The sequence below is a fragment of the Typopeltis vanoorti genome, chromosome 6, assembly GCF_054136105.1.
Source record: "Typopeltis vanoorti isolate ZY-2024b chromosome 6, IOZ_Tvanoo_1.0, whole genome shotgun sequence".
Lineage (NCBI taxonomy): Eukaryota > Metazoa > Arthropoda > Arachnida > Uropygi > Thelyphonidae > Typopeltis > Typopeltis vanoorti.
Window position 1 is genome coordinate 68,477,580 of NC_143554.1, and position 24,613 is coordinate 68,502,192.

Sequence of the window (24,613 nt, forward strand, 5' to 3'; positions counted from 1 at the left end):
GGCGCTGAGAAAACACCGTTTCAAGATTTCATCCTTTTTGATGTAAGAGCGATCGGTGATAATGTAGGTAACTATAGCGCGTTTATCATGAACAGACAAACAACGTATCCCGCGTGTTTCTAAGTATTTCCTCACTGTTTCATATAAACTTAGTCACCGCTGTCAATTTAAACTTTCCGCATAGACATGCGTATTAATGTACATGACGTCACAAACACAAACATCGCTGTATAAGACAAGGCTGAGTAGCCGTCTAGGTCACAGAAATAGTCTGACGTCTAGTCCTGCAGAATAAGCAGAACCCACTGCACGTATACGTACAACGCTCACACCTGTTGAGATATTGGTTAACGTTGGTATCAAGTCCACGCGCTTGTCTGCGTACCTACCTCCCCTGCCTGCGTGCATGAAACTGGTTTTCTCGTGCCGACACAGCGGAATATCCGTGTTTTCGGGGTAGAATTCTTTTTATCGGAGACCCAGCTTTCACGGGTCGTCCGTCAGTTTTCAATATTTTGCTAATATGATGGGGACCTTTCATGGATGGACGATGGTGGCATGGATGTTCGTATACTGCCTACTTCTAGTCAAAGGTGATTCAGGTAAGTCTTATAATTAATGTTTCCATGTTAATGTGTTTGTCTCATTTTCACTCAGTAATATTTTTTTTCTCCGATAATATTTTACAAGAAGTTGGATTCAGTGCCTCAACTGTCCCGATCTTGCTTCCATTACGTGAAATTCTACTAATTTTTGTACCATTCACAACATGGCTGCAGCTTAAGACGATAGATGGCACTGAATGTTTATATATTAATGAGGATTAAACTAACCGAAACTACTATTTCGTTTTGATTTATTTATTATTTTTATGTGATCTTATTAATTTGTCTCAAGCATTGCAGGTTACCCATATATTTTGATTTATAATATGAGCAGTTACTTGTCATTGAGGTTGATTCTAAGAGAAGGTGTTTCTGTTATAGGAGATATTATCTGAGAAAAACAGAAAATATGATTTATGATGGAGAGATGGCTTACGTAATGTCTTCGTAGATACTAGCAAGTTTAGCAAACATTTCAACAAGTCAAATGTTAACAATATTTAATGAGGGCAAAATATGGGCGAAGGTTATGTCGAAAAAGCTATGAAAATTTAGTTGCTAAACGTACCTATTAAGGGTAAAGAGTGTTGGGAATACTGCCTAACATAATTAATATGCGTTCAGACCGGCAGAGTGAAATTAGCCATTGTAATATTTATTAAAACTAAAATAACATTTAGATAATCGATTGCACCAAACCACAATGGATATTAAAAACTACCATTAATTCTTGAAAACCTATTTGCTGACAATTTCTAGGCCGCTCTAACTTTTGCATTTGTCCCTTGGTAAGGGACATTTATAGAATGCTAATAAATTTTCACAAGGCTGACACGTGTTATTTGTATCACAGATTGCTGTGATGAATTCTGGTAAATCAATTTTTTTTTGTACATTTCTAATTAGTTCTTAAAATTTTCAATGAGTTAAACTCCTGTTGTGATGTCAGTTTTTTAAATTACCTATTAATATTGGGTGATCGTAGTGGAAATTGGCAGGAGCTAAGTGAAAGTAAAATTAAGTTAATCATTATCGCTATTAAATTATTTAAATGATTTCATCATAAAATACATCTTATTTGTAATACTATATTGAATACTACCAGGAATTGATTATTATCCTGACTTGACTCATTAAAAGAAAGTTATCGTGGTAGTAATGTCCTATATGTTCCGTAACCTCTTAGAAGCTAAAATAAATAAATAGCCAATTTGTGCAGTCACGATCTCTTCGTGTTAGTGGGGCTTTTCGCTTGTGACAGATGGGTGATTGAAGAATTAGGTAGATAAGATGAATGTAATATAAATCAAAGTTTTGTGTGTGACGTGATCTCTTAATTTTTCAGATGCTTGCCAGGAAGTTTAAAAAAAAAAAAAAAAAACCTTTTGAACACAAACGTTACTAGAATAGCTCCAAGGCTTAACTTTACGCGCACAAAGCCAGAACAGCTGAAAGCGTTATACCATACCTTCAGTGAAAAGGTCATAATCGCAGTCGGTGACTAGTCGTACATCCCAATTTTAATAAAGTATGGCTGTAGTTGAAGTTGTCGATTCTTTAACCATTGATTAGATAAATTGTTACAGCATTGACTCAATTATTGAAAAATAATTTGAATTTTTTAAACTAAAAGGGGAATTAAGTGAAGGTGTTTATTCATTTCATTAGGATGAAGAATTATTCGAAATGACTTAACTGACTCCTTTTTTATGAAGCATTCTTCCCCCCCCCCATCATAAAGATGGAGAGGGTCAAAAAAATTCCTATTTACATACGTGAAAGCTTTTTGCTGTCATTTATTGTATAATCATGGGGGTAAGAGTTGAAAAAGCGTTGGCGCACATGCTAATAACAATGACGTCACAGTTCACACTTGACACGGTTTTTAATGTCATTTAAAAACGCAACAGCAGCAGGTTCAATCCAAAAGGCAGGTTAGGACAAGCAGTTAGAGTAATAGGAGTAAAAAAAAAAAAAAAAAAAAAAAGCTAGTAGAAGGCTCAGCATAAAGTGCCTGCAGTTTGCCGGTTTCTATTGGGGTTACGGTCAGAAAACTACACATTTTTATCTACGAGATTGCGGGCTTGTGTATTAAAGTTCATGGACCGAACACACACAAAAGGGATAAAAATGCAGGAAGGCCATGGGGTATTAAAACACTTCTGTTCTCCTTGCATTAAACATACATTAAAATTGTAATCATATGAATTGTTTATCGAAAAGGTTTCTGCATTCTTTGATTCTTTCTCTATTTATTTATTTTTCTTTTTTTATTATTTTTTTAAAGAAATCATTAGTTTTCTACATGAAAAGGAGACTGCTACTGGATAGCTATGAGAGTTTGCTTTCTATTTCGATCAACAAATATTTACTGTTTACATCAGTTAAGCCTTTTTAAGCATAGAATTTTCAATATGAAATAGCCATGCTTTTTTTTTAAAAAAAAATAGAACAGTTATTTATTAATGGTAAGGCTTCAATATGGCGAAGCACAAATAATAACCCCAAGTAACAAGATTTTTGCCACTTTGAGTCAACATTTGGCAAGTATATGCCAAATTGTTCTCAGGGATTTATGATTTATTCATTCTGATTTAAATTGATTATTCCTTCTAAACAATTAGTAAAATCTGATATCCGATCAGCACTGTTTTTTGTTTTCGCAATTAAACTGATAGTGATTACTCCATCTTTACCCATCTTAACTTCGTAGAGCAATCGCGACATTTGTCTTTCGGTTGGAGGGGATTTGGGTAGGAGTCCCATCCAGGAAGCGGAGACTCTTCATAAGGACTTTTGAAATGAAGGCGAGTTGGCCGATCGCATAAGGAAACGAGTTTTTCCCTTGCAAATGATCCATACTGGTCGGAGAATACAACGAAATTAACAGATAAAATTCACTTGCTTGAATTGCTTCGGTCGTAATTCCATCTAACTAACTCCGACTATTTGGATTGAAGATGAACATTATGCTTCGTTCATACTGTTTACGTTACGTTACGCTTGATCGGCGAGTTATTCGCCATGGAATTGAATAGTGGCATATAAGAACTATGCATATATAGTTCTTAAATGTATATAATTTAGTCGATTTCGACGATTTCCTTTCGCTGGAAAGACCTGGATTCGAATGCCGTCTAGGACGCAAAGAGTATATAAGGGCTTTTCAACCAAAAGTGAGTTAGCCGGTATAATGCGGGAGTGCAGGGCAGTACTTACTCTATTCCAGAGGCGCTAGAGTGTCCCCCCACAGTTTGGGACCCTTACATCGGCTCTAATTTTTCTGGGAGACCAGTTAGCACCTGTGCATAAGTATGGTCCTGCGAAAATTGAGTTTCTTCCCTGCCAGAACGTGGTTATCGGACATTTTACACTGACCAACAGTAGCTGCAGCAGCAGTTCAACCATCTTGTTAAAGCTAAAATTTTTTCTCTACAGAATGGGTATGTGAAATAAGATGTTGGCCAAGAGCGCAAGTTTAATCCTTAGAGATGCGCGTCACAAAATGAAGACCCATAGTCTAGCTCCAGAATTTGGGTTAACGGTATAAGTAACCTCGGTTTTACGTTATATTATAGATGCTTCTGAACATTTATGAACCAAAATTTGCACAGATAGAGAGACCACTTAAAAGTCAGAACCCAGGTTGTTGTGACCCCTGGGCTCTGACTTTTAAGAAGTCCCTCTACTGTGTAAATTTTTAAATTATCTATACCGAGTTCTCTTGAAATGTGATGCACCCATGCTGTGGCTTGGCTAGCTTATATGTAAATCCGGCCCTGGATTTACTTACCATTTGGAGTCTTACGTTGCTGCTTTGCTTTTTCACTATAAATAATTTTAGGGCCAGGTTTTGTATGGTGAGACATCAGTGCAATGGCATAACTGCCGTCTCTCTAAAATGCAGGAACACACAGAGAGAAGAGGCCTATTAAATCTTGTTGCAGGAATGGAAAACTAGAGTATACTAGGCAGTTCAAGAGATTCGATGCAATAAGAGAAATCGAATCTGAATTGAAACTCCCGAAACATTAAACCGTTGTACATAATTTGTTCAGAAGTCATGAATACGTAGCTATGTACGAGTAGGGAGATAACGGATGACGTATAAAACTTTCCTAGGAATCTGCGAAATAGCACTTACTTTCGTATGTTATCATTTTAAGTGTTTTATCGAAACAGTAAAGACGGTTTCTATGTTAAATTGTGGTTTACTATATAACGCTGAGTGATTACTTAACCTCTCACTAATGTTGGTTATACTGCCTGTACTCCGGAATAAATCCTACTTTTTAGTTTTCTAAGAACTGGTCTACTTGCAAGCATCAATTCCTTTGCCAAAAGTTTATTGCGTAGGGAAGGTCATATTAGCAATTTAGCGTAGAGGTCTGACTCCTGAAACCATAATTATCTAGCTAGATTAATCACCCTTCCCTGCCGCAGTATATGAACGCTATACAGGTGTCTATTGTGTCGGAATGAAGCGGGCCCTGCAAGGCCACCAGTCACGGCTACACTGCTAACTTATTAGTCTCCTCTGGCGGACACTTCGGTTACCTTGACGTTTACAGAGGGGGAACTCCCAGTGACGTCATTACCTTCATCTTACTAGTAGGCTACCAATAATGGAACCCGCTCCAATGGGCTGGGTGAGGTGACCGATGAGAAAAACCCGTATATCCGATGCTGTAAAGTGAATAGGAAAATAATCCAATACCGCAATGAATGATCCAGTCGGATTTTCCATTCATTTGTTAATAGTTCACGGAAGTGAACTTTGTAAAGAACAAAAGACATTCTTAGCAATTGATAAATAAAAAATTTACATTAATTTTCATGCTGAACTAAACAGATTCTCATGATTCATTTAAGTTAAAAATAATTCCAAAGTATGCCTTCTAATATTTAGTTTGACAAAACTGCTTTCATAATGGAAAATACAGTATATACATATCTACCTTTTTTAGAAAAAAAGAAAACGACTGTGTTTAGTGCTAATAGCACATTGGTTTAGACCAGCGTTCGTCAACCTTTTTTACACCTACGGACAGGAGAAATATTTCGCGGACCGGCTGACGGCTAAGACAGAAACATAAACTAATGTTGATAATGTAGATAGTATTTTATTTATTAAATCCAATGTTATAAAATTAAAATTTTTAGAACAAGGGTTTAGACAGTATATTAGAAGAGGGAAAAAAATGAAATTTTCAGTTTGATATTTTTGAAGCCCATTAAGTATAAATAAAAATGTTAAACTACAGTAGTATCCTCTGGTAATTATAACACACCTACAGGTTAAGTTGATGGTGAGGGCTATAGATACAGACTTGAACGCCCAGTCAGTTATTTAATGTCGTGGTTATGACGCACAGAGCGCAGTTCCCGTCTGGTGGTTCAACATTGGAAGACTTAAGGAAAAATTAGACAAAATTACAAATGAATTCGTTTCTTCGAATCTATATTAACTGTAGGTTCACAAACATATTTAATCGATATGTTTCTTAAAGATCTATAGTTAGAAGCGCGTTCTATGAGCACATGATATACTTCAGCCTCGAATACCAGATTTTGAGAAGAGGGGTGCCACCATTTCATTTACTTCGTAATGGTCATCAAAATTTAGTCAGTAAAATAAGATTAAGTTGCATTTAAAACTTCTTTTTAATAAACTCATTGGTATGAATTGGGGCTTTAGTTTGACAACATTGCATAAGGCTCCCAAACGTCAGTTATGCACGCTGTAGATTAAGTTATTGACTTTTAAGCGACGACATCTCCAAAATAATGTTAAGACATCTATTCGCTCTTGTATTTTACTTTGTCTAGTGTTTGCAACTTTTGCTGCAAACTCATTCCGGTTCAAGTGCTTGTGGCAAAATGTATCTCCAGGGGAATTTCAATGAGTGACTAATTATTTTGTCACAATTCTAACCTGCTAGCCTAGGGGTCAGCATCCTTTCAAAACAAGCGTCTTTTTTTTTTTATTACAAAATATTTAGAGCACATGCGTAAACATGATTTATATTTCCTTACGTACGAGCTCCAAATAGTTTTTATAAGAACGAAGTAGAAATAAATCACTAAACACACTCACATATCCAAACCGTTATTACGTTGTTTGTTCTGTAAGTGGCTAACAAAGACTGTTGGAAGTTCTGTTGTAAAAGACTATTTTTAAAATCGAATGTAGTTTTTGATCAGTACGCTTTTTCTATTTATTCTCTCAGTTTTCCCTCAGTAGTATGCTCTTCTGAAAACGACGCCACGTCTAAACGGCTCATACTTTAATGTGATAATGTTTTTATTATTTTGGAGGCTTCATTATGCCCCCTACGTTTTATCCTTTTCTGGTGTTTTAAACTTTGCCCATGTATTTTTAATCTCACTTAATTTTAAATTATTTAAGGTTATCGGTTTTTAATTCTTTTTTTTTTTTTTTGTAATTTATTCTTTCATGGTGTTCAGTTTTTTGATTCTAAACAATTTACCGATCATGAATTATCCCAGTTACGTTCCAAATTATAAATTTCAAAGTTATGAAGATAGAAACGCGAAGCATTCCATTCCAGCCTACTCCAAGGTTTGTCTCAAAATACGTCATAATAGTTTCTCATTAAATCGCAGGTAAAAATAAGCACGCTATGTTATATTCATTTGTAATTAGAGGAGCTGCATGAGGAATTTCTCAAATAATATAGAATCTATAATTTTTGATTTTGTCAAATCTTTGCGTCCCTTTCTCCAGTAATTTTTACTCTTTAGGAAAGTCTCCTTCGTTGATCAAAGAAAGATCTAATAGTATTATTCAAAGATCATACGACATATCTTCAATTTTTTTTGGGGGAAAAAAAAAGTATGACACGTATTCCAATTTTATTTTATTCTGAATAGAAAAATTCACATTAATTGCGTAAGTATCTTTATTTTGTTCTGAACTTATTGTTCAGAGACCATATAAAGTTTTAAGTATCTTTGCGACTTTTTTTTTCAATCGGAAATTACATTTATTTATTTTGGATAATATTTATAAAGAATTATAAATCGTGTACAGTTAGAGAAGCCGATTGCCGATCCTTGTACCTGCAAAGATGAGTTCGAGTGTTGCCTAGGGCAAGAAGAACCTTAAGGACTATCTCAGGATAAGTTGGTCACTTTCGGAAACAGCAGAATCTCCCCCCAGAAAAATTGCATTTCTTTTTTTTTCAAACAATCCAGGTCATGCGTAATTAATAGACAAAATTACACTGGTTTATCACTTTCTCGCCATGTTTTTTTTTTTTTTTCTTCATACAGTCATCTGCTTGCATAGTTTGTACTTCTTTCTATAAGAATAGAATTCTAATAAGTGGGTGAGACATACGCAGGCGCAACATTTCCGCAGATTTACCAGCATGGAATTTATTAAGGATAGACGACACTAAGCCGGAACTGGCCATGTGTTGAGATATTTAAATAGCATAAGGAGGAGAAAAAAAAACTTTTGGAAAACTGGCCTATTTTCGAATATTTTAAATTATTTAAGTAGCCATTTTACATTAAAAAAAAACCAGTTTAAACAACTGACATTTAACTAGTGAGAATTTTCATCGATTTTATTAACCAAAATGTTGCGTATTATCATACAGTTCTCTTGTGGTACTACTTAAGCAGAAATTTGAGCGTCTATAATATTAGTGAGAGCTTCCCGTAACCAGTATGTTTTGACAAAGCTTTTTAGTTGGACTTAATTCCCGTCTAGAACACGAAGATCTATCAAGGCTTTTCAGCTGGAGATGATTTTACCGATCTCATACGGAGGTGCAGGTACGATTTTTCTCCTGGAAACTCGATTTTTCATCCCACAACTAGGCAGAGAACAGGCGCAGTTTACACACAAAATAAATGCATAAAACTAATCTCCTTAACTTATAAAAGCCAGTCTGAATAGGATGTGGGCCTTAAGGTCCTGTTTAGGGTGTATAGATTTCTTTAAATTTTTTTTTTTTAAATATAAATTAGACGATAGGTAACAAGGACTATATATATATATATATATATATATATAACAGAGAAAGAAACATTTCTCTTTCGGGTATACAATAGAGAATGCAATAAATGAATTCAAAATTTATAGTTCAGTTTCAGTCTGACTTATCTTTATTGTTGTCGTCAATCCAGAAGAGGGTACCAGTTGAATTTCGCGACAGTTCTTGTTTCTTTGCAGTACTCAAGTTCCAATAAAAGCCTGCTTTTTAGTTTCCGACGGAGGATATACATGAGGGTTTGTGCAGTTTCAGTGATGGATGGGTGCTGGTTATTTCTTGTCTGTTTTAGGTAGAAGCTATAGATGACGGCCTTAGCGCAGATGAAAAGGAAATTGCATGTTCTGTGTCTGTTTTCTTCTGTGTGGACTAAATTCCAGAAGTCTTCTTGGCTGTGTGCGTAGTTACAGGTGCTAGAGGCAGTATTCAGGGCATAGGTGATTATCGCTTTGTTTGTGGGACAGGTTAGATGTGTGTTCCAAGGCTGAAACGTCACAGAATAGACACAGATCCGTTTCTCTTAGCTGAAATTTGTAGAGCTTTGAAGGAGTTGGCAAGATGTTATGCCATAATCTCCACTGTATGTCGGAAACTGGTTTGGCACACTTCGATTTATATGGCGGATTCCACTGAAAACTGAGTGGCATATGCAGCCTTGTAGATGAGAGGGTTAAGGATGAATATAAGAAGGGTGAGGTTGGAGACACTGACGTGAGGAAGTGGTATATTTTCTTGTAGTTGGAGGGAAGAATTGGAAGTGAGGCTTCAGATTGTACAAGATGAAATATCTGCCCCGAGCTGTTTCTAGAAGGAATACGAATTTCCTGAGGTATAGCGATATCTGGATAGGCTTTTATAATGGAGGCTTGCAGCTGTTGATATTGCTTTTCAGTTTTGGGGTTCTTCGTTGGTAGGCTTGTGAATGCTTTCCACTTTAGGGTCTGGGTTAGGAGGTCCCCTATAACTCTTATTCCTGCCCAATTCCATGTAGGGAAAAGAAAGGGCTGGCAAGTTGTCAGACTTGTTATGTTTCTGTTCGAAAACAGTGGTTCTGTAAGTACAGCTGACTCTGATCCAGTAAGTGTGTGACGAAGTCCTGTGTTTTAACACCGCTGTAGAGCATCTTTTGTAAAAATGAGGTAGTTTAGGAGGAGATGGTGCAGGACTGGCCATTCGGAGGATTTTGGAAAGTGTAAGTCCTCTGGTGGATGATTTCGTGATGTAATCGAGGGTGGTTACATAAGTGTGATTGCATTGAAGTGTCTTTAGGAGGAGGATTATCCTGAAGGATCTAATCTAGTGTTCAAGGGAAATCAGGCCTTGACCACCCTTGCTGAGTGGCTTGCAGAGTTGAGGGTATGTTGTCCAGTGAGTTTTGTTCCAGAGGAAACGTTTGATTTCCTTTTGAATGTGGTAGAGAAATTCTTCAGGAGGTGTGAGTACTTTTGAGGGTATGCCATAAGACACTCGCAGCCGTCTGGTTAACTATTAGTACTCTTCCTCTAAGCGAAGACATGGAACGAACGCTGTTCCATTTACTTAGCACCTTTAAAACAGTTGTACAGCTGCGTCCAGTTCAGTGTATTATATATTTTGGTGTTGCCAAGGTGTACACCTAAGTATCTCTGCCCTTCGCTTGACCAGGTACATTCGATCGGAGAATCATTTCTAGACTTTCATCTGCCTGACCACAAGCCCGTGGTTTTTGCAGAATTTAATCTGGCCCCTGAAGCTTGTGCATATTGTCTGTGTGCTTCCTCGGTTACTGTCATTTCCTCATCATTTCTGACTATTACAGTGACGTCATCGGCATATGCTGATAAGGTAATTTTTTGATGTCGTTCTATTATGCTGGTTCGTTTGGAGATGGTGTCGTCTACTCTTTTTAAGAAGGGTTCTATGGACAGTATGTGTGTAATTGTCCGGAGAGGGGGAAATCCTTGCATGATCCCTCGAGAGTATGACAAAGTGCGAGTGAGCCTGTTGTTGATTTTTAATCAGAAGTGTGCATCTCTGTAAAGCAACTGCACTCTTTCAATGATAAGAGGACCATAGCCAAATGCCTTTTAGAACTACATAAAGGTACTCGTGCTCTACCCTGTCGAAAGCCTTCTCCTGATTAAGGTTGACGAGTGCTGGGTTTTCATGTTGGCTGTTTACGATGTGGATGAGATCTCTTATTAAATGGAGGTTATCATGTATTGATCTTCCTGGAGTACGTTTGATATTGGCCAATAACTTCAGGCCCATTATTTACCTGCCTAGACAGATAGCGAGCCTTAAGGACTGATTATACAGAATAGGTATTCTTAGAACAGATGGTCATCTGCATAGAATTTAATTTTTAATAAGAGAAAAGAAAGCGTTGCTAAACTGTAACCTGTATTCTAACTCTACAGGTAAGCTACTCAAGAAAGCGCTTAGACTTAATGAGGTTATCGCAGTTCTAGTGAGATTTCGACAGCCTCTTCTATCCTGCAATAAACCAGACAAGCATAGTTGTGTGGTACCTTATTTGTTCCTCGTCTTATGATTTTTCATAATCTACTGATTGCGCATACACCATTGTGCTTTATGAACCTGATTTGTTTTCAATCTTAATCGAAATGACGCCCTTGACAACTTTGTATTTGTTGGTCATCGAGGAGACCAGACACATGGGCTGTTGCCTTTTTCCCAAACGATAAACGCCTTCCATTTCTTGTTTGGGGCATGACTAACAAGGAGAGAGCGAAACAGCAAAAGATCATTAATGACTTATTGAACACGGGGGGAATGTTGGACAACTAATTTAACAGTGGAAGACAGTATAGCAAATAATAGTGATCTGTTGCTAATGTCATTGACAATGGTATTAGTTCTATAAAATCTGTATTTTGTAGGACTTCTTCTAAGAGTATATGCAATATAATCCACTAACGCCTTTTATTTTTCAAAAGGAGCAGACGAAGCCGTTTAGAACTCGCTCACTTTTGGATTTTGCTAAGGCCGAATACAGCATGGAAGACTGCAGAAATTGGAGAATATGGATTGGATTATAAAATATCAGCGTGAATAAGAGAGTGATTGACTGACAGATATCAAAAAGTGGGTAGTATAATGTATGTGAGTCTACAATGTTTAAGGTTACCAGTGGTGTACTACAAGGATCAGTTCTTGATCCATTGTTATTCGATTTATACCTTTGCATCATCAGCAAATAGCTGTATGTTGCATGTCAAATCTTTCTCAATGTCATTAATGTAACGTAGGGTAATCACGAATGCTGCTGACATGCAGTACTTGCAGAATGGTTTGAATAGGCTGGAATTGTGGACATAGAAAAATGGATGTCAGTTAATGTAAAATCATGCACGTCGGTATGATTAGATATCCAATGTCGTATTATATTGGTAGAATTATGTTAGAAACTGATCAGGCTAGGGGTCTTGGAGTGTTAGTAGATAGAATATTGCAAATACAACTCAGAGGATAATTGCAATCCCGAAACGAACTCTGACATGTAAATATAAGGATGTCGTTTTGCCTCTTTAGAAGGCCTTGATAAGACCTCACTTGGACTACTGCGCATGGTTCTGATCTGGTCTTCTGGTTTTCATGGTGATTCTGATACAGTGGAGAAGGAGAGAGAGCGCAAAGGAGTGTGTTAAAAAAAAATTATATCAGAATTGTGGAATACTTATTATGAGGACAGATTGAGAATTTGTAGGCTGCAAACAGGAGAAAGACGGACGACATGTTTGAGACTTATGAACTCTGAAAGGGTCATACAGGATTTCAGTTCATGGAATTTTTCATTTTACTGAGGATGGGGAAAAGACGAGAAGGCATCCTTGAAAGCTGAAGATGAATAACATCAAAGTGTTGATCTACAGTTTTCTCTCATAGTGGTGCGTAATTGGAATGCATTGCCATTTGTGTGTGTGCAAGGAGCGTGAATGAATTCAAGAACGAGTATGATAGCTGATGTATGGTCCCTGCCCCCCCCCCTCAATGAGTTTGACTCCCTGGACTCCTTAATGTCAGAATTCCATTCTACTAGCATGTTCGAGTCTGTTTTGCAGGTATTAAAGTTTTTAGCTCATTGAATATATTTATATTGTTATGTAGTCTACTTTAAATTACATAACAAGTACGATAGATAGTTTCCTTTCTCGTTACATGTTTCTGTTTAGGATTATTCTTTGTGCTGGGATCAGCAAGTTCCACTCTGTAAGTTAAGGATCCTAGAGGATCTCATCGGTCAACCGGTGTGAACACAAATTTCTGATATTTTCGTTTCATAGAACTTTCTGTTGACACCGTTGGCCAATCACAACGTACGGGACTGATTTCGATCAGTTATTTCCGTCATTCCTTTATCTACTCCATCTAAAGAAGTAATGAACAGAGGGGGTTGGGGAGAGAACTGGTACTAAGTAAACGGAAAGTTAGTCGCACTTCAATCAGCCGCTTGGGCATTGTTTGAGAAACCAAATAGCCCCTTTTAGTTTGTAACCATCCGCCTAATTTTTTGACATACAACTGATTTTAAGGCGAGTTTCGCAAAATGCTTAGGCTTGTTAACAGTTGTCTGTCCATTCTTAAGCAAATTGAATAGTTAAATCCGATAGCCTCAAGAATAGTTGCACTTAAATCACCCGAGATTCTTTCAGTGGTAGTCCGTGTGCCTTGTTACTTCCATCAGCTTGGACATATTAATTCCTACTTGCGAAAGGAGCCTCTACTACATCAGTAGGCCAATGCTTTTTTAGAAACTAAAAACTTTACTTTCAAGCCTCCAACAAGCGGGCAGTGGTCTCGCACTGAACAAAAATTCATCTCCCACCTAAAGACAACCAACATCCATGCTCGCAGATCCTCTGTGGTTAGCATTTTCGCTCTCCAACCAACCAGGCTGGAAAATGTTTTCAAACTTTAGCCATCTTATATATTATAAGAGAAATGGAAGGTTTGTTATGCAACAGAACTGCTTTCAATTATAAAGTTCAAATCCTTCAGCTCAACTTTTTTTTTTTTTTTTGTCTAAAAAAGGCATCACTGTCACATAACACTCTCAAAAATATGAAGCCAGGATTTTTTTTTTTATTTCTAAAAACACATTTTCGTTCTGAAGGTAATAAGTTTACTTAATTATTAGATCCAAGCAGTTAGATTGTTTTAGATTAAGCGATCTTATTCGATGTTTGTTGAATTCCTCATAAATACTTTCGTCTGATTTTGTCTATAATAAAATTTAAGTAAATTATGATAGCTTCAACTTTTGTAAGGATTCCAGATAATTAATGTCAATAAAATCCAATTGGCTGGAGTTCACGAATGAGTACAGGCCGACCAACAAATGAACCAAACGGGTATTTAGGGAATTCGCCTTTAAAAACTGAAATTTTAATTAATTTTGCAGTTGCACATTAAATCTGATTTTCAGTTAAATTATGCAGTACGTACAAAACTCCAAGCTCGCAAAACCAGTTATACATGAAATAAATCCGCTAGCATCTCTTTATACGTTGAATGCCAGTAATTATAAGATTCGTCATTACCATTTACTAATAACGGTTCTTGCAAAGTGTCCACACAAAAATACACGTACAACTTATGGAAGGGTTTTTTCGTTGTTGTTAGAAAGCAAATTATACTTGTCAAGAAATTATATTCTTGTTTGATCCTTTATTCAAGGATTTCGACCGGTTTCGACCTTCATTGAGGTTTCATCAGTGAGATCCAGACCTAGGAAAATACCAAGACTGAATTAATGGAGAAGTCATATTTCCCATATACAAATAAAAAGGTGTATTCACCTTTTTGATTGAAATAATGAGGATCAGAGATAGTTGTAAAAACTTCGGTATTTTCCGGGTCTGGCTCCCAATGATGAGACTTTAACGGTCGAAATCGGTCTGAGTAGTGATCTTCCCTTATTGCACGGCATTACACACTTTTGAAAGGAAGTGTTCTGCATTATGGGATACTAAGGCAATGGATGTGAAGTCTCCAGGACAATATAAGTAGCCTAGTCGTTAAGATAGTTTATGCTCAAACCTTGTTTGCATACGCTTGGATAAAGCATTAAAAGTTTATGCTCAAACCTTGTTTGCATACGCTTGGATAAAGCATTAAAAGTTTATGCTCAAACCTTGTTTGCATACGCTTGGATAAAGCATTAAACAAGAATACAACATTAAAGCCTAATACTTCACATGCAATTCTTTTATATTTTATGCATTTCTTTAAGCATTAACTTTTGTGGCTATTTGAAATTCTTGGATACGCTCCTCTTCTTGATCATGTCTCATTATTCCTTCAGTCATTGCTACACTCTGTAGCGCTCACTAGTAAGCTCCGAAATATAAAGTAACTTGCAGTAGGTGGCGAGTATTGTCAGATGTCTTGTGGAAGAATTTGAAATCCTGCATTTTCTTCTATGAAATATTTATTGATCTTCTAAGAAGGCATAAATTAATGATTCGGCAACCTTGGCGTCACCAACTCTTAATTCTTCCGACATGTGTAGTTAATCTGGGTTCTCCCTTTTTATTAATCCGTTTTCATGGTCTCCCAAGAAACGACACTGTTTTTTGGGGGGCGGAGGGAGTAGGAAGAAATCTTGTATGATCAGCAATATTGATTTTTGCGATATTGATATTCAAAAACAAATTTTTGAATATCAATAATGCAAAAATTTATTATCTAAGAAATGCGTTAAATGAAAAATGGTTTTTGACGCACGCGCTTAATTATAATAGTCTTCTTTATATTTATCTTTCTTTTGCATGTTCCTCTTTCTCGCGTTTTCGTTTTGTTTTCCTGCATCGTTGGTTGCAAACAACCAAGGAAAAACTCGCGTGCCAGCTGCGTTTTTTCATAGTCCAGCAAGTAAGAAAAATTGCGTTTTTAAGAGGCCAATGTCGAACAGTCTTGAACCCAGTTAACTATAACGTTTGAAAAATATCTTAACTGGTAGTTTGCGAAAGCCATCGCTAATCAGTTATCCCCTACTTGTTGCATCAGGCCAAAGCTCTGCGACCTACATTCGTTGATTTAGGCCTATCGGAATGATGCCCAGTAACACCTTCCTTGACTCAATCGTACATCAGCCTAAGGGAGGCGATGAAAAAAAAAAAAAAAAAAAACTGTAGTGGTTCAGATATCCCAATCCAGCTGCCAATATTCATGTTCAGTAAGTTTTTCGAAAAGATAGGACTGAATTCTTAAAAATCAAAATCGCCAGTTATCGAAATTTTTGCATGCAGAAGAATATAAATTTCACTGAAAAGATTCATAATCAGATGCTGTGATTTCTGACCGCTTAATGTGATTGATTTTAGTTTTTGTAGAAATGAGGAGACTTCGACTAAGGTAAATCATATGTAAACTTAACTGAAATAGTTACGTAATATACCATCAGATTTGAGTGTCTTGTAACAGGAATAGATTACATCTGCAGATGTAGAGGATGTTTTGAGATGAAATTATCCTTGACAATTTTTTCAATTTCCAAAAAATTGAGTAAGTTCTTTATCTGGCCATCGTATTCCTTTCCATTATGTATAATTCTTTTGCAGTCTTTTACAGAAGTTTTAAGTCAACTTTTTCAAACCGCATTGTGCAGATGTAACATTGCGCCTTTATCTTTTGACATTGTTGAAGTAAATCGTACTTCTAAAGACTTTAAATATCCGAAGTGTTCCGATCACCCCCCCCCCTCGAATATGGAACCTCCATCTCTCACTGCGCTCTCGGTATCAAACTAGTTAAAGAATGTTGGTATCCCGGATGAAAAAAACGTTTTTCCTCTTCCTTTAACCATCTTCCCTTAACTGAGACGATTCGATCCTATAGTAAAATTAGGTCATTTCTTCACATGGGACGGAAAAATGGTGGGGGACCGAAATTGTGCAGATGGAACAACAAGGAAGTGGCACAAATTTTAGACCTTATGTAACTACAGGTAGATGTGTTTAGTCTCCGAAGAGTGAAGTCATGTATCTTTATGTTAAGGTCTCGAGGTTTGTTGCCCTTTCTTTTTTCTATACAGGTCGCTATCAAGTATGCAGAGGAAGAGGAAATGTTTTTTATTTTTTTTTATTATGAGATCATTGGCATTCAAAAGTAATTAACCTTCGTTACTTACACCTGATTTATTTTTATTTCTTCAAAGTCTTGTAATTATCGGAAACATAAATACATTCGAAAAATCCTTTCTTAAACTTTTCCTTTTTCGAATGGCTAGTACAATCCATGACTAGATATTATTTTAAAATATGCACCTAATTAACATGTAATCTTGTTTCTTTTCATAACGTATGCAGAAACAACTCGGGAAGCATGTGAGTTGTTCTTAATGCATAGTTTCACCAGTTTGCATTGGTTTGGAATTATGGCAGGAGAAACTACGAGACCAGTATAAATTTGTTAATTTCTTGCATTCTTTTAGCCAGTGCTTGATTTTGCACAGTGAAAATCATTGCTGTTAGTAAGCGCCCGAAGGCTCATTTCGTTTGGCAATTAAGTACCTCTTAAATTTATGCGATGCATAATGCTATAACTAATGTTATATTTAAGTTTTTTGTTTCGATAAAGTAAAAACAAGGATTTCCTCCCTCACTACCTAAATTTATAAGAAATACTGAAAATGTATCGATTAGATTTCCAGTTGTCCAGATTCGTTTCACTGTAAGCGACCACGCAAATACTGTATTTGCATATGTTAACCACACGCTTTTCACTACTTCCTATTTCGCTACGTAGTTGTGCAGGTAAAGATGATTATGCTGTCAGTAATTTCGAAACAGAAGTTGCAATAATTATATCACTTTCAGTAACTTTGCTCATGTTTTTTAAATAAAATTAACAAAACTCCTATCAATCGATCCTGGATCTTAATTTGTTCGAAATATTTTTTTTTTCTTCAGGAATTTGATCCCCCCCCCCCATAATCGCAATAGTCGCCTTTTAATTTTTGGATAATTTGTCTTTACATTCGATAATTAGATAAAATTCGCACTACCATATTTTGAAATCATAAGATGAAACGGGTACTGGATTATGTCCATACTTAGGAAGTTTAAATGTAACCTTTTTTTAATCATTCCACATTTTTGAAATGTGGAGTGTTGCTTTTCTTATCATGGAAACATTTGATATTTCTAAGAAAACGGTCTGTTTTTGATGCGACCTTATGTTATAATATCCCCTTTACAATTTCTTTTCAGATCCTCCTTTATTTATTATTATTTTTTTTTTTTTATCTATGCATTTGAGTTGTAACTGACATTCTTCATAATTTTTTTTTTAAATTGAGCAAATTTTGTGTTTTTAACTATTTTTTTTCTTGGTTTCATTTCACATGTATTTATCTGTATTTTTATTATTTCTATTCATGTTTCTCATAGTTAGTATTGGTCAGACTCATGATTTGTGTATTCTTACTTTTGTTTGTTATATGTGCCCTTCGACTGGAAAACACCTAGGTTCCATTCTTGTCGTGACGAGAGAAATCTTTTTTATCTGTTTTTTTTCCTCAATTGAGTTAGCCAATCTCATACGGAGGTAGCAGGTTTTTTTTCTGGAAATTTGGATTTTTCATCCCGCATACAGACAAATCGGCCTTGAGAACACACGCAATTTACAAACAAAAAATCCTAGTGGTGATGGAGAATATTTTCATGTTAACGGCTGCATATCTATTAGTACTTGAATTATTACTTTTGGAGATTATCTTCATTTCTTGCAAGTAATACTGTATCATCTATATATCCAAGATTTAATTTTTTTTTTTTTATTCCGCTTAATTTGTTTCTACATTGTGTTATTATTTCGTCCCTAATTATGTTAAATAAGTATTGACTTAAGAATCGTCTTGTTTTGATTCCTTTCCTTATATCTAAAATTTTTGTATTTGTGAAGTGATATCTTATATACACAAAAAATGAATGGATAATATCTTTTGATTCGATAACTCCTGAAGTTAGTAATTTCAGTCAAAAGTGTAATGTTTGTCAAAAGCTTGTTCAAACACAAATATTTGGTTTGTTATATTTGCTTCATAACAAATAACAGCATCCGCCCATGACTTACGAAATCCCTGTTTATCATTAACTTAGTCTTGATTCTAATTCTTCTATACTTCCAGTACATATTTTAGGATAGCGCACAATGAGTTTATTTTTTTGATCTTGGAAACTTTAAAGAGAAACATTTTAGCTAACGGAAGGTACATTTGGACAGAAGTAACAAAGTAAAACAATTTTTTTTTTTTTTTTTTAAGAATATATGCAATAAAACTAGAACAGAAGAAAGATTTATTACTTTTTTTTTTTTTTGTATACTGTATATAGAGATAGGGTGTTGTAAATCTGTTCTGAGCATTTGAAATGAGCTGAGCTAGAATATAGTGTAGATAACAAGGGGAAGCCAAAAACAAAAGTAGGTATTTCTCTAAAGACTGAGGGCAAATATTAGCAGCTGTAATTTTTTTTTTTTTTTTATATTAGAAACTTCAGTTCTAAGAAGTTCGATCTTTTTCAATCTTTCAGATCGGAGCAGTGCACGTGGTGGAAATATCGAAATATAACAGTTGCTAAAATGAGGATACATAACAATGGAAGTATGAAGAAATATATACAAGTATATAAAGGGGAAAACATTAAGAAATTTAAGATGTCGTCATGGCGGGGAAAAAAGCTTGTCTTTTTCATGAGTCATGACCAATCTGAATTTTAACCATTCTTTATATTGTAGTAGAAAATAATCGTATATTTCGTACTACCATATAAAGCAAAGAACTGTGGGGAAAATGCCATGAAATAGCTGGAGATATTTAAATATCTCCAGCAAAAAACAAATATTTTTGCAATGTTTCTCACATTAGGTCATGTCTCTGGAAGAAAATCTGAAAGATGATTGCACCTATCTCTCTATGAATTATTATTCTAAACACTTGTCTGTCCTCGAAACCATGTCACATGTTTCTATTTTTTAAATTTGCGACACAGGAACGTCAGACAATGACTATTAATTTCTTAAAATAAAAATAAACCAGTAATTTGTTACTCCTCGAACTAACCTGGCTAGATGTCATCCAGGATGCATTCTAACTAGGCTTAAGATCTAATTCCTTTCAAAAGAAGGAGACAATCCACAGCATTGTTCTTTCAAGAAGGAATGACCTTTGTGGAGCGATCTTATCTATTTGCCTGGGCATTATTCGACTTCCTTAGATGCTGTTGTTCGAGGTGACCTTGCTAAAGACAAAAGAGGGCATTTGTTACACCACGTTCATATTATGAGATTTAGGGTTTTTTTTTCTTTAATTACATTGAGTTCTCTTTTTCTTCGTTGAAAATACTACTCTGCAAAGAGGCATATGAAGATAGAACATTGAAATTGTGCTGAAAAAGGACAATTGTATATTATCTTACTCTTCGTCGTCACCATACTGGCAATCGTTCAATGCAATGACCAAGTCTGAGATAAAGCTTCAGTGAAATTCAACCAGGTATGAATTAATTGGTAACTGTATAAAGAACTCGTTTTATTTCTTTTTGACGGGGAAGTGGTAAGAAGTGATGTGTAGGGCATTATAAAGATTTTGTTTTGCATAAGTTATCAAAAATTAGTTGTTGGTCTTGTAAACAGGTGAATCAAAACGTATCTCGACATGAGAATTCTTGCCATTCTGATGTATTGAATCATTGGGGTTACACCCTCCATACAGGCATGCACCCTACATTACTTGAGCTAGTAATGAGCTCGTTAGGGTTCCAGGTGCACTCTTAGGAAGCTAATGCGTGTGCCCTCTTTACTTTGGGTATCATTTTATAAGCTCTCGATTTAGCAATGCTATAGCGCAGAATTAAAATTTTAAACCATAGTTTTACTCATTTTTTTTATTGTATTCTTATTTATTTTTTGTTACATACTCGCTTTGAAAATAAGTGGAAGGGAATCTACATACTTATGTTTACGAAATATAGTACTATTTATTTATAAATAAATAAAACTCTCCGTATTTTACGGAGAGAAGAGAATGAGGATGGCTTAAGTGCTCTTAAACCTAAAGCGGAACAGTGTACTACTGTATAAATTCAGCCGTCAGAATATTGAACTCTTCTTGTGAGTTCCTTTCACACTTTCCTCTTTAACATTGTACTGAATTTACAAATATTCTGTTTACTAAGTTACATCTTGCAATCTACCTATACCGCTCTGAACTTGCTCTACTCTATGCTGTCATCAAATAAGTATAACTGTGCACGAGATCGTTCTGTACTAATATCTCCCAACATCTTTATTCATAGAAAACTATCAATGCACTATATAAGATTACCTGAATAAACTTCAGGTGATAGTTAGCACACCAAATGAAAAGGTTTAAAGCGGGGGGGGGGGGAGTTTGAGGGTACTGAGGTTATAATGGATATATAGCTGCCAATCCCTAACTAAATTTAGATAAGGAAATATGCCGGTTATAATATTGAAAAAAGGTCAGGAAAAACTAGTATGTATAATAAGGATGCGCTTCTAGTTTTTACAGACTGAGAATGTTTTATTCTTCAATTGAGATCAACTAACAGGCTTTCCGGAAAAAAATCAAAAGGTTCATCAATGGACCGAATAAATTTCATGCTATAAATGTCATTTATTAGTAAGTTGCTGTGTCGGCGTGCGCACATACTACCAGGGACGCTTTAATGTTTTTTTAGTTGAAACGCTTGTTTTTCATTACAGAAAACTGACACACTGGTAGCGAATACACGAGGTAAAAGACAACATGCAAGCCTAAAACCCTTCTTTACTTCAACCATAATTCTAACCAGTTCATCCCACCCACATAAAATTTTCTACATATTCGAACTGACTGGTGGATATAATAATCATACCAGCTCATTTAATCTGTTTAGATGGGGAAACAATCGGCTTCCCCAGGATATGCAGCTAGTAGTTCTTAGCGTCGACAGTGCAAAAATATGAACAGCAATAAATAGACATGGAATATATCTAAGGTTCAAATCTTTTGTAATAAAAAAGAATCGATATATATATATATATATATATATATCTAATTTGTGAGATCTCTTGCACATCTCGCTACTATAAGCAGCATCACCCACTTCTCTACATGTCGCCATGGAAAGGTTAGAGAACCTTTTGTCGCACTTCAGATTTTCATGTTGATAGGTTTTAGCATCGAGAGCTTTTCAGCAAATTGCTACCTTGTAGTTTTTCTTCCAACGTTGTGATGGGATTGACGACGTTTCTCTCAGCTGTATACTGCGAGTTGTTGTGATGGAGAATGTTTACTTCTCGGATTTTTTAGAACTTATTTTACCCACCCTCATCTTTGTAATATATATATATATATATATATATATATATATATATAATATTGTACATAAACCACCTTCTCTATAACGACAAACCCTAATTTGCTGATCTTTTATTACTCCTATTCTATGACAAATCTGGCAGTACTGAAACGTTTCGGACTTCAAGATCTATCAGTACCCGAAGTACTGAACTTCATTCGATGGAGTGATAAACTAGTCATTTTTTTTTTCATGCTTGCATAACGCAATTTTCCTTTCTTCTTTTTTAGCATAAAGACCTTATCCCCCTCCCCTCTCCACACGCACTCTTCTCTTGAACTGGACTGACCTCTAGCCTTTCCTGGAATAACCCCATATTTACTCAAGATGTTACTTTTCATTTGTCTATCTACTAGCTTCCCCCCCACACACACACTTTTATTATACAACAGCACTCAATGTCCCTTTTACAGTTAAATTGCTGCGTTGACTGGATATGATAACTATTCAGTTGCTATGACGAAACCTTTCGCTCTTCAAAAAAAGAATATCAACAAATTACTTTTCTCTTGACCCGCGTACACAGGGCATTTATTTGCTATAGCTTCAAGATCTTCCTCTTGAATATTGGGGAATGGGGAAGAGAGTAGGGATCACAGTTAAGATAGATCAGTTTGCTTACACACTGATCTTGGGTTTTTAAAATTTTTTTAAATTTATTTTTTTAAAGTTAGACATCATTATATGATGATCTGCCTTTAGAATCCTACTGCTGGGCGAAGGCCTCTACCAAGATTGGTCTGCATCTTCCATGATGACCCAATTCATCATGGGAGAATGTACTTATTTTTGTATGTATAAATGTTTGGCTACAGAGTGGGTACACTACCATTCGGCCAACGAGGCCTGTGGATGTATAATTTTGCGCGTGCGCACGCACACACACACGTCTGTAAGGCTGAATAAATCCTAAAAAAAACTGAGAAGAGCAAGGCAACATATCCCAGGAGATTAATTTTTTTATAAATTAATACTCATAAATTTTTATTATGCATTATCTGCACTGCAAAATTAGTTTTTAGAATAAAAATTATGTTCTTCATACTTCCCTTAAAATACGGAGAATGGGACAAATTAAGTTTCATAATGGCGCACAAATGTTCTCTGTTAATAGTAAAACTAATTAAATTTTAAACCTGGTGACTAATTTTCATACCTCTTTATATAGTCATTATTACAGGAATAAAAGCTGTTTATCACGTACATCAGCCTTTCATTTTCTTTTGGTTCTTGATTTCTAAATTTTGTTTATGGCATTTATTTTCTTAACCTTATTTCCTGCGAAACATTTTAATTATTCCATACGTTAGCATTCTTCCCTTCTTGAATGATATAATGAAGAACTTCTGAAAGTTCTAGTATACTAAAATATATTACAATTTTTTATATTAATTGTGCTTGCAAGAATTCTGAAATATTACGCTACAGTGTTAAATAATATTTAGAATATTCTCAAATTCACCAGCCGAGCATATGCTCTTATTTTTCAATCTAACCGTGGGATTCGAGCTTTGGTTTCGAATCCCATTTGTTTGATGGATATTTGTGAATGCCCTATAAGGTGGATGATTTCTATAGATCAGTATGAGATCATTACTATTTTGCTTATTAGAATGGTTCCAGGATTATCTAACCCTTACTCTACCCCTGCTGCAAATTGCAACCTTTTGATGGTAATGTTATTAGTATTGTTGTTCAATGATGAACACTGGTCAATCGTAGTTTACTATCCTGTTTTGTGTATCTACCATATACAGAGAATACATTGATGTGGTATTTAAAATAAATTTAAAAAAGTCAGCGCCTCAATACCTACGAAATCTTAAATATTCCTGCGCCATACCTCGCATGCAAATACCACAACTTCTTATCGAAACACTTAAATTGAGATAAACACGGGGGAAAAAAATCTGTCCGTGTGTGCGAGCACGCGGGTGAGCTGCAGGATATGATTAGGTGTTTCACGTACCACACGTTCATTCAGCCTCGCGAAACAGGTCGCGTGGACTATAAAGTGCCAAAGACCTTGGAAAACCTGTCACCGCCTGTAAGGAGATAGTGTCTTGTATTATCCGAGTGCTCACCCCCCCCCCCATTCGACTTACCAGTACATAGTCATTTTTGCTGACGGTAGTTGTGACATCTTGAAGATTGCATTTTATTTGATGTGTATTGGTTTTTAAAAGGCACGGTAATGTGCTGCAGTTCTATAATCGCATTTGCGTGAGATTAATATAAAAACGTATTTTGGATTTGAAGCTTGATTTGGAAACAACCCTCCAATTAAAAACTCGATGTATGAATGGATGCCGAGCAGAATTGCCATAGAATGTGTCAGTCTGGAAACGATATTACTGCTCTTATGCACGTATTCTATCTTGAATGCCGTTTTATTTATTTTTTTGTAGAATGTATTAGAAATTTTTGCAGAACATAATCGCATCTAATATGGTTTTAAAAAAAAATCTATTCGTCACTTATTTTTTTTTCTCTCAAAGTAATATATACTTCCGTAGTGTAGTTGGAAGAACAACGGAACATTACCCCCATCTCGTTGGAAAATACCAGAGTTTGATTCTCGGCATGACAGGAGGAATCTTAATGGACTTTTTTT

The 24,613-nt window shown here is 35.7% G+C and overlaps 1 protein-coding gene across 1 annotated transcript in view; it reads left to right on the forward strand.

Moving 5' to 3' along the window:
- The first annotated feature begins 301 nt into the window (after positions 1-301).
- The window catches only part of LOC150105514 (dual oxidase-like), a 198,691-nt gene continuing 174,379 nt past the window's right edge, over positions 302-24,613 (forward strand). The window contains exon 1 of the mRNA XM_090394863.1: positions 302-602. Within this exon, the coding sequence (XP_090250989.1) occupies positions 524-602 (79 nt within the window). The 5' untranslated portion in view covers positions 302-523. The remainder of the gene's footprint in view (positions 603-24,613) is intronic.